Source organism: Mus caroli, unplaced genomic scaffold (assembly GCF_978045245.1).
Source record: "Mus caroli unplaced genomic scaffold, Mus_caroli_1 scaffold_4, whole genome shotgun sequence".
NCBI lineage: Eukaryota > Metazoa > Chordata > Mammalia > Rodentia > Muridae > Mus > Mus caroli.
The window spans coordinates 92,745,456-92,760,957 of record NW_028227259.1 but is presented as its reverse complement, the minus strand read 5'-3'; the positions used below and the strand labels follow the sequence as shown (position 1 = coordinate 92,760,957).

Here is a 15,502-nt window from a genome sequence, read left to right as displayed (position 1 = left end):
CCAAATGCTTCTTTGGTAATATTGTTCAGGAGAAAATAAACGTTACTCATGTTAAACTTTTAGGGCTCTTTGTAGAAATGCATAATTGAAGGCTTAAATAGTGATTGAGCTGTTACTCTTTGCACAATGCTATTCAGCTAAGGCATCAAACCGGAACACAGTAGCATTCCATCTATAAGCACCCATGAGATGCACTGCCTAAAAATATCCACTTGAAAAATCTGATAAAGCATTCAACTGACTCCCTTGTTTGGTGTAGTCCTGCTTAGATAATGGCCACCAAAGCCCTTCAACATCATATTATCATATGGAGTAAGAGACCTGAATTTGCTGAGGACTGGGAAATAAATTACCGCAGAGGAAGCTCATTTCTCTGTAATTGAATTAGCATATTGTTATAAAGCAAACATTCAACATTTGGTCCTTCCACTAATTAAGCTTGTCTGTTAATTTTACATCTGAGTTTCAAGATTTCACCTGCAAATGGAGATGTTGCATATATTAGAGCTATTATAAATCATATTGTCTGATGTAAAACAGGTGTTGAAATGTTGGGACCTAGCACTGTTGCCGTGACTGCTAATAACTAATGCTCTTTCATTGGGTGCTATTTGCGTAGTCCAGCATCATGAAGGGTATTGGAAAATAAAGACAGCATCCTGGACCAATCCGAATTAACTTGAAGCTCTGAAATCAATTTTTCAAAGATATATCTGCACTTCTATATTAATGCAACACAGATCACAAAGCCCAAAATGAGAAATCACCACTAATGTCAATAAAAAATGTGGTGTATATAAAGAGAATCGTACTATGCAGTCCTAGAGATGAGGGTAATTATGTTATATGTGGTAATATGGATGACTGAAGAGGCCATTATGTACAACAAGCTGCACAAAGAAAAGACAAATGTGACAGTTAGATGTGCATCATCTACATCATCTGCATGCACAGGAGGACCAGTGGTTTCCTGAGACTGCAGAGTTAAGAAAGGCAATGAAAGATGTTGGCCGAATGCTACAATGTTTCAGTTCAATATGAGGAATATAGGATAAGCATTGGGGTAATGGGTATATTAACTAGCTTGATTCGATTACTCTACATTGTATACTTAGGGCCTCATTGAGTACCCCATAACAAACACGATCATAACTGTATCTTTGTATCAATATCTAATACAATGGTTGCTTTGGCTTTAAACTCAAGAACCGGCAAAGATCTCTTCTGTCATACATTTTTAACCTATTTCTTTTTTTATTATTAGATATTTTCTTTATATACATTTCAAATGTTAACCCGAAAGTTCCCTATACCCTCCCCCTGCCCTGCTCCCCTACCCACCCTCTCCTGCTTCTTGACCCTGGCATTCCCCTGTACTGGGGCATATAAAGTTTGCAATACTTTTTAATGAAAGAGAGTTTGTGCAGAGTGAGGCATGCTTAGCCACTCTTAGAAGGCTTTACCATTCTCTTCTCCTCTTTCTTTTGGGGGAACATATCTAACGTGTCTCCTCTTTTGCCTCTTCCATGCCTCCCCTCCCTTCTTCTCTGATTCTCTTCTACACAGACCAGAACACAGTCCCAGATCTACAAGCTGCCTCCTTCCCCATCATCTGCTCCCAGATCAAGTTGCGGCTGAGGAGAATAAGACTTTGCAAGGGGAACTCCACTAAACATCTCCAGCTCTGGAAGGTTTACTCAGCCTGGCAGCAGCATGTGACCTTTTCTGGAGTGACAGAATGAAGAACTGAATACTCATTTGTACTACCATAAGATGAAGAGAAGCATTTGTGTCTTATTTAAATTTGTATCTTTACCTCCAATTCTGTTTGCATTAACTAGACGTCAATTAGTAATATTTAAAAATATGCATTCCATGGCAACATCCTATGTTATTTGCTGAGTGCTAAAGCCTGCTAGTGCTAACACATGCTGAGCACTCTTGATACTTGAGGTATCAATGCAAAACACTATGAAATCCATGTGTGACAATTCATTATGTATTATTTGACAACCATAAGCCAGATAATGAAAGGAATGATGCTCTAAAAAAAAAGACACCTCAAGAGTCTTTCCCCATTGGGGTGATGGAAGGAGGGGGCCGAGGAGCATAGGCAATGGGGGAATACAAGATAGGTGTGGTAAATTGATGACCTGCCCTCAATTTTAAATCTGAATGTCACTAAACATATCCCTCAAGATATTTCTAAACAGTATTGCTTCCTGATACCAGTAACATGTTATTAGTAAAGTATTTTCATAACATAAACAGAATAATATACTATTACTCTTATGTTACAGATATAACAAGACTCAAGGGGATTACATAATTATCAAAATCATGTATCTACTAAATATTATTCAGGCTGGAATAAAAACCTTTGGAAGAGAAGAGTTCGCATCTTCAAGATTATGAAATATGCTTGAATGTTCAAACTTAAAGATTCACTAAGTTCTACCCCTAAGCCTAACTTTTTATTGTCCTAAAGACCAAAACAGGCTACTAACTACTAAAATGGACTGATTCGAGTTTTAAGGTTGCAGATCTGGAAGACCTGAGGTAGAGAAATAAGACCAGTGCCTTCAGGATGGGTTAGCCACAGTAGCAGCTATCATTAGAAGGCAGCTTTATTCAAATACTTTGCTAGTTACTTCCCATGGATTGCCTTGTTTTTTGGGGTTTTTTTTTTTTTAGCAGGTTGGAGTGAACTTGGTTTCATTGAGCTCTAGCCAAGACATTCATCTGTGCTGTGCAAATGGATAAAGAATGAGGGTCCAGAACAAAACAGATGGATATGTGCTGCTGGGTTTTGGAAGGAGCTGGCTGCACTCAGAAAAGCACCTGGAACGCCATGCTCATCTGAAAGAAGTGCGTGCCTAAGGATAAAAGATGCCGCCTGACTAGCTCAGAAGTAGAGACACACAAAGCCTACTTCGGAGTTATTTGAGGGAGGTTAAGGGAATGCTTGCCCTATCTATTGCTACAGGGATCATGTCTGAGTTGAGCAATGTGTTAGGTGGAAAGAAGAAGGATCCATCTAAAGACAAGTGGGAGAATTAGAATCCAACCCCCCAGACAAAAAGCAAAGGCTTGCAAAAGGGGTTGAGAAAGCTGTCAAACCTGGCTGTGGTCCCAACCAGATCTAATTCACACCATTTCAAGGGAGCCTAACTTAATGTTCAGGCTCACGCAGCTCAGGTGGGCCTAGTCTCGAGTCAGAGTCAAAGCAATAGGAGCCTGACTAACTCTACCTATATTTCTCTGGATCCTAGAACTGCTATTAACAAGAGCAGCAAGAGCCATGCTTTCTTTCCACTGATTACTCTGCACTGTTCACAGTGCCCAAGTTCTTGTATGTAACAACAACACACAGCTCTCTAGAATATCCAAAGCTTTTCTGTACTCATGCCCAAGCAGCTACATGGGTAAGAACTAGAGATCAGCTTCCTGACTGGTGGAACCACTTGAAAGAGGAGGATAGATACAGAGGCCTACACTGAACTGAGTTGTGCAAGCCTGCCGAGGACATTTTTGCACCGCTTGGTAAATAGGGAGGTGGGGAAGGCAGTGAATTGTAGCTGAAACTGAGCACTGTGCTGAGCAGTGGGCTGTGGGTCACTATAAATAGAGAAGAGGTGCTGGGATAGCATCAAAAGCATAAAGAAAGCTATGTAAGTCCCCCAGGATCCAGCTGCCCTGCTTGGGGCCACCCACCTTCTCCAAATCCTCATTGCCTGAGGCTATACTTGTTGTTAGCCTTGGATCCCCAAGGTAGATCTGGATTCCCTTATACCCATTTAACCAAAAACAAAAAATGAGGAAGGTTTGGACTATGAGTAGAAAGGGCCTCCTTCCCTGTCATTGTTAAACAAAGGGTACTTCTATCACTTACCAAAATGTCTGAAGAAATACAAAGAAGTTATTTCCATGAGTTTCTTCCTGAAGAGAAAGCTACTGAAGCAAAGAGTCCAGAAGTCATTCGTATTACTCAGAAATCTTTCTAGTGGAGTTGTGTTTAACACCTCACATATGATTGAATGTGTTTGTTGAATGATTACTAAGAGTTAGCTACCATTACAAGCACTTCCATTCCAACCACCCACGCACTTTTTCCCCATGAGTTCTTTTTTACAGTCATCAAAATGAACAACAATATTTTTTCTAATTCTTTGTTAGGAAAAATAAGTAACTTTTAATAATTAAAAAATGAGTTCATAACTTTCTCTCCTTCTCTCTCTGTGTGAGTCCTTTCTCTCTTTCTCTTCAGCCCCACCCCCTTCCCCATGGTGACCCCCTTGGCCTCAATCCTTGAGACCAGTGAACTTGCCTGAGAACAGCTTCCCAATAAACCTACCTTTAATATATGGTGTGTGTATCTGAGTCTTTGTGTGTGTGTGTGTGTGTGTATGTGTAAAATGAGTTCGTGTAAATAAACCAGAAAATAAAAAGAAAAGAAAAGAAATTCACAGTGTAGGTCAGACTGAATGAGCAAAACCACTTCTCAACAAAGTATGACCCCTCAAATTAGGATTCCAAGTCTCTCTTGGTCTTTAATCAGAGCTCACTCACCTTGCATGAGCTTTGGGGAAGACAATACAGATCAAAAGTATCCTCTCTTTCCCCATCCATAAGATGGAAATTTATATACTTTTAAATCAGATTATGATTTAAAAAACCATATTTCTCAGCCTCATAAATACCTTGTAAAAATCTTTAAGCAGTGAATCACAATTATACAACGCAAACTGTTTCTACTTCTTAATACTTCATGTTTGATTTTTAAAGTACTATCTTCAAGTGTTCATAAGGTTAAGTATTAATCTTCCATAATATACTAAAATAAAACGTAATTATTATTTAAGTTACTCGGACAAAACTGCCAGTGTCAGATTTGTGAGCTGTCCATTCTATTTAACTCACAAAAGTCAGTCATGTAGCTGAACCTAACACAAGCCTCATGAGAGCTACCATGATTCTTCCTAGGTTTATACAAGCTAATATGGTTTTGTTTTTTTTTTTTAAAGTAATAATAACATCTGTAAATCATCAGCTGCAACCCAAGCCACACAGGAACACTGTGAAATTTGAATTAGTTTTTATCTCTGGGTAAATAGATGTGTATACTGCTGATAGAATGTTTGAAAACCAGCTACTTGGGAGAAAGAGTGTATGTCTCCATGCATATGTTTGGGAATAGGGTAAATTTACTGGCGTAAAATATACATGGTAGGCCTGGAAAGATGGTTCAGAGGTTAAAAAAGCAGTAGCTGCTCTTCCAAAGGCCATTGCCTGCCAGCAACCACATGGTGGCTCACAACCATCTATAAATGGAATCTGATGCTGTCTTCTAGCATGCAGGTATACATGATGATAGAGTATTCATATACATTAAATAAATAAATAAATAAATAAATAAATAAATAAATACATCATTTTAAAAAAATATGGCCAACACTGTAAAAATACTAAAATACACATTACCCCTGTAAGTTACACATAGCCCATTGATTCTTACAGAATACTTTGTTGGTCTTTGATGAATTTTTGCATCTGTAATCAATTATAGTTGCGACTGGCAAGCCATATCCTTCTACGGCTGATGATAATATTATCATTCATGTAAATAAGACAAAAACAAAACAATATCTGTATCTTTCAGCCCCCACGAATCTGTCAGTGGTGTTTCTGTCTGTCTTTCCTAAATTATATAGGAGTTTTTAACTACCAAAAAAAAAATCTTTCAGTCGTAGTAGATTGTCTGTGTTTCAGCAGCTGTATACAGTAAGCACATGCTTTGAGTTTAATCTGCATTGTTAATATTTTCTCCATCATTTTTTAAAGTTCAGAGACAGCTGAAACAATACCACGTCTAGCCTTGGTTTTTAGCACTTGCTGATATCTAGGATGGAAACACTAAACTGTAACAACCTTCAGCCGCTTGCCTGAAGCCACTGCAGTCAGCACTGAGACTCCGTACAGAATGAGAGCAGACGCAACTACATGCACAGGAGCAATCACTGTACCATGTCTCTGCACTCTACACTCAGGTGGAAATCACCACAAGTGCACAAGTTATAGCATGTTACCATCAACCAAATAGGAAGTCGTGCATTTTGAGTATGTGTTGCCATTGTTTTTAATATAATTATGTAGTTGTATGCTAATGGGAAGTCACGGTAGCTTCCTGTGACGAGCTGCTGGCAGAATCTCCCCTCACTGCTGGATCTTGTGAGTTGAAGGGCACTGACTCTGGAGACACCTCTGGGAACTCAAACAATCTCTGAATCAAGCATCTCCACATCATTCAGGGATCTGCCACACTGTTGCTAGCATAGCCAAGGCCATCTTTGTTACTGGTTTTATTTCTTTATTTGAGGCCAAGGTGATTTGTGTATATCTAGGCTTCCCATGAGGATATTACAATCCTGCTCCAACTACAGTCGACCTAAGATTCTTGTTTATTAAAAGAGTAGTGAAGGGTATGTAATTCCATACTTTAGATATTTATTCAAAGAACATTACATAGTTCTTAAGTATATTAAGTGATTAAGCCCCAAGACATAAAAGCAACTGTGTAAACTTGCAGGTTAAGAGCAAGCAACTGTAGAAAGCCAAGAACGTGCCACCTCAGCTGTGATTTATGATCATGTACCTTGGAGGCACATGTAACTCACTGCTGTAGGATCTCACAAAGCCAAATCTTGCCTCTGATAGTTAAAACGTTGGGTAACACAAAGGCTAATAATAACACGTTTGAAACAAACTAATCGTATCCTATGCTGCAGGGTGTACTTGATCATTTGAAGAGCCGAAAGAGAACTGCCTGCCCTTTCCTATTTGCTTTCTGCTCTGTGTGTGTAGCAGATGAGAGGTGAACAATGAAAGCAAGTTCAACGTCCTCTCAAAGCAAGTTCAACGTCCTCTCAATCGAAGGATCTACCTATAGGACAAAGAGCTGAAGAAAGAGTAACCTAGCTCATTCATTGTATTTCACATCTAAATAACTTCTCCAAAAGGTTGCCAGCTGAGGCTCTTCTGTTTCTAGTCTCTGCTCCTTTGTGGCGCATGAGAAGGTGGCTAAGCCTGGCAGTCACAGCCAAGCCCCTACAGCAACATTGTATCTTCATACTTCTTTATACTATTACAGGGTATTCCATGATTTAAAGCAAGCAAACAAAACCACTTAACTCTTAGAATCAGACTTGCTTTGAGAAAGAGGCCTGTTGCCTAAGATAAAAAGGAAAGACTGATTTTTAACTGTCATGATTGCAAGTACAGGTGCTGGTTAAGGCAAAATGCTTGTAAGCTGAGTTAGAGCAACCTGCATAAGCAATGGTGCTGCCCGTCCACGAAAAATTAAATTCAAAATTAAAGCTGAAGACCGCAATGCTCTGAGTAACACCAAACTATACCAGCAGTATTCTAAACTTGAATCTCTCTCTTTTGTGGATGTATGTTATTGAAAACATTCATATCTTAATTATGTTTATAGACTCTTTGGATTTAAAGCTATAAAATTTTGCTTATAGTAATGTGTCTTCAAACCATTGGTTTTTAATAAGAAGTGAGGAAAAAAAATCACATTTCTAGATATGGACTGGCTGGGATCAAAGTCAGTTTATAAAGTCACTTTAACTTGTCATCTGCCTGAGACCACATTCTATAAAATTACAGAAGTACATGTGACTGCACCAGGTTACAGACTCTCCCCTCTCTTGCCTTTCTTGGTACTAAGAAAATGTGGTGGTGGATTGTAGAGCCAGTTCTACCAACCCAGCCTACTCAACTCTGTCCACTGCATCATCATCTCCCACACTTCATGGTAATGTACGGCCCCCTTCTCAGCCTTCACCCAAACAGTAAATTTGCTCCCAACAAATAGACATATAAGATAGACTCTTTGCAAGAAATTGTGGTAAATGCATTAAAATAAATATCACAAGAACATAGCATCTTTCCCATTGTTACATAACAAGTTAATATCCCATCTTTAGTAATTACTGTCCCATCTGAGTATGACTGTTGTTTATCACGATATCAACTATCTTTTCCAGTGGTAAAAGAAAATTGAATCTTACTCTGGAAAGATGTCCACCAATAGCCTAGACAACTGACTCCCATCCAAAATGGGATGCTGTGATTCAAAATGTTGTGATCTGAGACTTCAAAGCATTTATCTTATCTAATTAGATCCTCCCAGTTGTTGCAAGTCATCTTGAAGATATATTCTACTGGAGAGATGACTTAGCAGTTAAGAGCACTGACTGCTCTTCCAGAGGTCCTGAGTTCAATTCCCAGCAACCACATGGTGACTCACAACCACCTGTAATGGGATCTGATGCCCTCTTTTGCTGTGTCTGAAGACAGCTACTCATATCAATAAAATAAGTCTTTTAAAAAAAAAAAGCATATTCTCTGAGGTCACAGTCTCTACAAGCTTGCTGACTCGTGTGGAATATTCAGTTGTTTCACCTCAGAGTTATGAGTGAACCATTTCAGTCCATCAGCATAGACCCACATAGAGAATCAAGGCACTGAGGCTTTGTAACCTGCAGCAACAGGGAAACCCTTCCAACAAGATTGCACATACACCCAGTTGTACTACAAGGCTCATGAAATGACCATGGCGCGTGAACTTGAGAAAAGAAATATAAGGGGGAGGGGGTGTGAGGAGATGGAGTGAGGTGACACGGAAAGAGAGAGGAAGCAGCAGCCACTGGCTCTGCATTACCATTATCAGGGTTGCTAAACATCCTACTTGCACTGGAGACCGTCTTCCCAATGTCAGCCAGGGACCGAAGGTTGGATTTCTTGGTTTGATGTCGGTGTTTCCGGAGCAGAGTATAGGTGACCTTATCCTTCAGGTCTGGCTTCAGGAGGCCGGTCTCGATCTGGTGGTCTGCAATCATCTCTGATGCAAAAGACACAGTGAAGTGGGTGTCAGTCACCAAAGCACTCAGCCAACCGTCACTCCAGCCTTGTGGATGTCATCACCAAGTTAACACCAAGGCTTTACTTCAAAAAATCCCCAGCTTCCCACTTTATGGGAAGGGACAGGATACTGGCATGAATGACAATGTTAGAACTAGTCTAGCTTTAATTGGATCTTTACAAAGGTAGGATTGTCTTAATCTGTCTATTTTTTTTAATATCCCAGCTATGGCGAATCCCCTAAATCACAGCTTCCTTGAGTAACATGATTCGTCCGTAATTTGCATTTTTCAATTTTAAAGAGTAACATTCGAATTTTTATGCCCTGCATTACATTAATCAGAAATGTCAAATGTAAGATAAGAAGAGAAGTTGAACATTGTAAAACCATGAAAAGTGATTATTAAAGTCTATCTCCCCAATTATTCTAAGTTATATTTTCTTTGAAACACCTTTTCCAATATCAGATCATTTGAACAGCTAGTGAAGAAAAGATTAAGCTATAAAATTATATACATACCCTAGTCTTTCATTTTTTATTTAATTTTTTATTAGATATTCTCTTCATTTACATTTCAAATGCTATCCCCTTTCCCAGTTTCCTCTCCAAAAGCCCCCTATACCCTCCCCCAACCCTGCTCTCCAACCCACCCACTTGCGCTTCCTGGCCCTGGCATTCCTCTGTACTGGGGCATATAATCTTAGCAAGACCAAGGGCCTCTCTTCCCATTGATGGTCGACTAGGCCATCCTCTGCTACATATGCAGCTAGAGACATAGCTCTGGGGGGTACTGGTTAGTTTATATTGTTGTTCCTCCTATAGGGTTGCAGACCCCTTTAGCTCCTTGATACCCTAGTCTTTCAAAGATGTAAGATTAAATCTTCCTGGTCAACTCTAACTAAAACCTGATCAGTCTATTCTACTGATCATTTCAAATACTACCTGGCCATTTTTGAGAAATTTTAAATATCCTAGTTATAAAAAAAATCTATTTATTCTTCTTTACTATTTTAACTTTAAAAAGAACGTGGCTTTGGGGGCTAGCGAGATGGCTCAGGCAGTAAAGGATAAAATGTTTTGCTGTACCTGCAGGAGGGTGTGACTTCAGAGTCACAGCATCCACATAAAAAGCTGGGTGCAGTGTTAACCACCTGTGTCCTCTTACTGGAGGAAATGTGAAGACAGGCAATGCCCTGGAGCTCAAAGAATGTTATCTCAAAAATAAGGTGGCTAGAAAGTAAAAAAGATACCAAACAGCAATTCTCGCTTACATGCACAAGTGAGCACACACATGCAGAAGCACACAGATACACGTATGCATATGCATACCCCCACACACACACACACAGAGGCATGCAACAATGATTTGTAAAGTGTTCTGCTAGACAACGAATTCTATTCCAACAGAAAATAGCTTCTTTCTCACAGGTAAACACATAAAGGCCATCCTAGTCCAGCATTCGCCTCCATCAGAGTGAGACAGCTAGTGAAGCCATCAAAGTGGGTGAAGTGGGTGATGGACAGGGCACCTTACTGCATAGCTTGCCCTTGAGAAAGTACTTGGGTAGGTAAGTACAAAAGCCTGTTCTCATTCGAAACTCTAACAGGAAAATCAATGGGTGGTCAGACCACAGTCAGTCAATCCTATGGAATCCTGCCCTGAAGAAAAGTTAGAGGTGTCTCCAGGACCTTGCTGATGCCTCAAGGAACCTTCATCGGTCCAACTTTACAGTGAGCACACAGTCTCACCACCTACGTCTAGAAGCCAGCAATTTATACACTGGACAGGGAGCCATTTGTAAGGCAATCGGAGGCTAAATCAAGGAGTTTCCATCATTTGCCCAGCACAAATGCTATAAATGTACAGAACGGGAACCATTTGGTAAAGGGACCTAGAGGGGACAGGAAGTTTCTCTTGTGAGTGTTTTGATTTGAAAGTGGCCTTCAGCTTGAGTATTTTTAACCACACAAACCGCACTCAGTAAAACACTCAGAGTGACCCCTAGAAGTACAATTAGCCCTCTGTCCCACAGTCAAGTAATTAGGTGCCTTCAGAACACAGCCCTATACTTTCCCTTCAAGACCCGATCCATGTGGAAAGTCCATTTACAGAAGGACCACAAAAATAAACAGCCGGAGCATGTCTGCAGCAAGCATTATCAGTGAGACCACTCTGATGCCAGGATCCTGGATTAAAGAGTTTCTTATCTAGCCTTCCTGGCAAGGCGTCCCAATGCATATGCATGCACAGCCGGTCCTCTTGTTACTAATGCCTGGAAATCACTCGTTAGACAGGTTAAAACATCTGTGTGGCTTATGGCCTTCATTAAGTTTCCATTTTAAAAAAAAATGGCGGCATAATAGGCTCTCTTTAAGCATCAATTGCAAACCCTTTTCAAAGGAAAGTGGGGGCAGTTACTCTTACAGCTCTACTGAAATTAAGTGCTCAGAGTTCAGATCCCACAGACACTACCAACTGTGAGAAACTATGCCAAGTCTAGATGCAGAAGAGAACTGAGGAGAACCTAGGGGGACCTCCAGCTCAGTTCTTGTTACCCAAGTGAGGAAAAAAGGGTGAAGAAGGGACTGTGCCCCCAAAGACTAACTAGAAAGGCAGAACCCCAACCAGAAACATGCTTTCTGATGCACATCTAGATCTTTCCCCATTCGACACAGCATTTTCTGTATTTAAAAAGCAAGCCCACCAACCAGGCTGGTGTACGGCTGCCATGCTAGCATTCAAGAAGCTGAAGTAGAGCCAGGCATGGTGGTGCACGCCTTTAATCCCCAGCACTTGGGAGGAAGAGGCAGGCGGATTTCTGAGTTTGAGGCCAGCCTGGTCTACAGAGTGAGTTCCAGGACAGCCAGGGCTATACAGAGAAACCCTGTCTCGAAAAAAAAAAAAAAAAAAAAAAAACTAAGAAGCTGAAGTAGAAGGATTGTGACTTCCTGGCCTCATGAGCAATGGATCCCATGAGCCCAAAGCCTGGACTCCATAGCTACACTCTGCCTCAAAAGAGCCAAAGGTAAATTGTCCTAGAGAGCGAGCTCTAGGCAGAGAACAAAGGGATATCTGTAGAGCTTTGACAAACAAACAGACTGTGGAAAGCGGCTAAGGGTACTAGCGAGCCTTTGGGAAAAAGACACGCAGGGCCAAATACATAGTTCTCAACTTCAAAATTAATGAAGATAATGTAACTAAATGTATGTGGCCATAGCCAAGTAAGACGTTTGTTAGGTCTGTCAAAATTATCTATCCCAGTGTGAAAAAGACCGTCGCCGGGGATGATACCGAGGACCAAGGCACTTGGCAAAAGCACACCAAAATCTTTCAATATGTTCAGAACTTTTGAATTTTCTACAACTGGAACTCTATACTAATCAAATAATTTTGCTAAACTATATAAAGAAATATTCATTTCTCTTGATAATAAAACCTTCAAGGTCACCTGGTGCCTAATAAATTGCTATTTTATAGCTATTGTGTTTTTAATTATAGAATGACAGAAATTTGATATTTATGTTTTTATCTTTAAGCGAGTACCAATTAAAATGATGGACCGTGAGGCTGGAGAGATGGTTCAGCAGTAAAGAGTATTTGCTCCGCATGGGGGCCTGAGTTCAAGTCCTGACACCAATGTAAAACACATGCCATAGTTGTTCAAGCCTATAGCCCCGGATTACATGCACACGGCTGTGCATGCCTGTAACCCCGGATTACATGCACACAGCTATGCAGGCCTATAGCCCCAGATTATATGCACAGGGCTGTGCAGGCCTATAGCCCCAATTAAATGCACATGGCTGTGCAGGCCTATAGCCTCAGATTACAAGGGGACACAGGTGGGCCTTCTGAACTCACTAGCCAGCCATGTGGCCTAACTGTCACAGAGAGTTTCAAGGAACTTCAGGGAGGAAGCTTGCCTCAAGGCAATAAGACAAAGAGTGACAAAGAAGATACCCAACATCCTACCCTAGCCTCCACATGGGCAGGCATCCACACACTCACATGTGCGCACACACATGCATTGTACCACAATTCCATTTCAAGACAAAGTTACATGCACATAAACAGAGCATAAGAAAAATATTGAGATGATAAATATTGAGACAAAATTAGACTAGGAAACATTTTATTTTTGTGGTAAAATTAGGGAAGGTTTTATTTTTGTAGTAACGTATTGATGGATTATATTTAAATGGATATACATCAATTTTAAGATTAGAAAAAACAAAAAATGCAAATTTTAAAATATAAAGTTTTTTAAGGAAAAAAAACAACAACAAGAAACAGCAGAACTCATACATTTGCCAACACACAGAGCTCAGGGTGTGTGTGTGTGTGTGTGTGTGTGTGTGTGTGTGTATACACATATGTAAATATATATGTATATATATATATGTGTGTGTGTGTTGTGTGTGTGTGCGTGTATACATATATGTGTGTGTATATATATGTATGTATATGTGTGTATATACATATGTATATATATTTTCCAAAAATAGAGCTACATTTTTCTCATCCATTTCTCATTGTGCTAATTACCTGAAATGGATTACAGCTTTTTTTAAACAAAAAAAGGGAAGAAACTTCCATGAACTTGACTTTGTATGTGAGTGACACCCATAAATGTAGGATTACAATGGAGTGCTAATAATAAACCTATTAAAATAATCCCTGGAAATTATGTCTTATCCTCTGTAATGCTTCAAAGACAATTTTTCTATTAAAATACAGAAGGGATTCTTTTTTTAAAAAAAAATTAAAAGCACAGAGAAGTCCTGAAAAGAATCCCAGGTAAGCTGATTTCACTGTAAGAATGACACCTGACGTCTGAGCCTGGCTTGGGTCCTGTGCAGCTGCTTGCCATAGCCTAAGATCTGTGGATGCTCTACCTCTCAGGAGGATGAGGAGGGGCAATAGCAAATGGACCACAAAGACGGCTGAGAAACACCCTCGTATTTACTGGATATAATCACACTTTCTAGTATTTATTTCCTCCCTTTTCTGAAGTAAAATTGTCCTATTGGGAGAAAACCCATCGTGATATTTATGAGAGAGTAACGGCCAGTTGAGAATTACCAGCATATGCATCCTGACTTCATCCTCTGCAAGAAAAAGATTGCAACAGTAATGAACTAATTCCTACAGCAGCTCACAACACCGAGCTGCCGTCTGTCATTTAAAATGAAGCAAAGGTTTTCCATGGTTCGTAATTTATTCTCCATAGGTTTGTATTCTTCCAGAGGATTTTTGTCCCGTTATCAGGTTACACTCCTTTACTCTCCCCTGCAAAGCTGGCCTTTTTATTTCCTCCCTTTCTTTTGCTCATGATGTATGGTTTGCTCTGAACTATTTTCTGAATTATCAGCTAAAGAATGACAGCCCTGGCACTCTGCCTCCTTGCCCCAGGGACTGGGAAGCAAACATATTAGTGAGTGATGATACCTCAAAGTGACCTAGTGGTGTCTAATTTTAACACAGGATGACAATGTTCAGAGTAAATTCATGGAGGTTAGAAAAGAGTCCGCAGCTGATAATAAAAAAAAAAAAAAAAAAAGTTACGGGAAATTAAGCAAGAACATCAAATGATCACTTAATCTTTCTTACATGCAGCAGATGTCAGAGCTTCCCTTTTTGGTCATTGGCTAAAGGGGGTCTGATTTAATGTGGGCCTCTGTCTCCTGCTATGTATGCACAGTGAGGGACTTGCTGGGATCAGGAACTCTTTAAGGTAGTTCAGTATGGGACTGAAGAGCACAAAGACAGCTTTGCAAAGTTCAGGTCTAAAACTTTCATCACCCTGCTGATCAGCTCCGAGACCAGCAAAAATCAGTCAATCAATCGATCAATAAAAAAGAAGGAATGAATGCTCCAATACTTCCATCTCTTCAGTCAATAGTTTTTGGAAGTTTTTCTTCTGTTCATGAAATTCCGACCATCTCTATACCAGATTCAAATCAGACTTCATGTCGTTATCTCGTAGGTGGCATGTAGGAAAACCTAGATAGCTAGTGACACTAGGGTCTGATGAACCCAGCAGGTCTGATGACCTTTCTTGATTCTCCCAACAACTCTGAAAGATACATTGTGACAGCTAGTTTCAATTGTCAACCTGACACAATCTAGAATCACTCGAAATGGGTATCTCCAGCAGGAACTATAGAGATTAATTTGGCCTGTGGAGAGATATGGCTGTAGGAGATGGTCTCCATTACATCATTGATGTGGCAAGTCCCAGCCTAAAAGCATCCAGTGCCATTCTGAGGCTTAGGTCCTGGACTAGATAGAAAGAAGGCCAGCTGAGCTCAAGTATCCATGCATCCCCTGATCTCTGCTCCTGAGGATGGATGTAACATGACCCGTTCTCTCAGACTCCTGCTTCTCTGACCTTCCAGCCATGAAAGACTACAACCTGGAAGCATGACCTAAAATATACCTGTCTCCACTAAGCTACTTTAATCAGGGTATTTTATCACAGCACCAGGAAAGGTAACTCAGACATGCCCCCTTAATAGTACTTGCACAGAAGAGGAAACCAAGTCTCCAAGACTGTGGTAACATGTTCT

General features: G+C 40.2%; 1 protein-coding gene across 6 annotated transcripts in view; it reads right to left on the bottom strand.

Annotated features, from left to right (window-relative positions):
* Slc4a4 (solute carrier family 4 member 4) overlaps positions 1-15,502 on the bottom strand; it is a 416,646-nt gene that overhangs the window by 183,341 nt on the left and 217,803 nt on the right. For 3 of the 6 annotated variants that reach the window (XM_085836838.1, XM_085836839.1, XM_029477153.2), the window contains exon 6: positions 8,759-8,911. In XM_085836838.1, coding sequence (XP_085692964.1) covers positions 8,759-8,911 — 153 coding nt within the window. Of the gene's footprint in view, positions 1-8,731; positions 8,912-15,502 lie in introns of all 6 variants that reach the window. The other 3 variants (XM_085836841.1, XM_029477151.2, XM_085836840.1) reach the window with 1 other exon arrangement.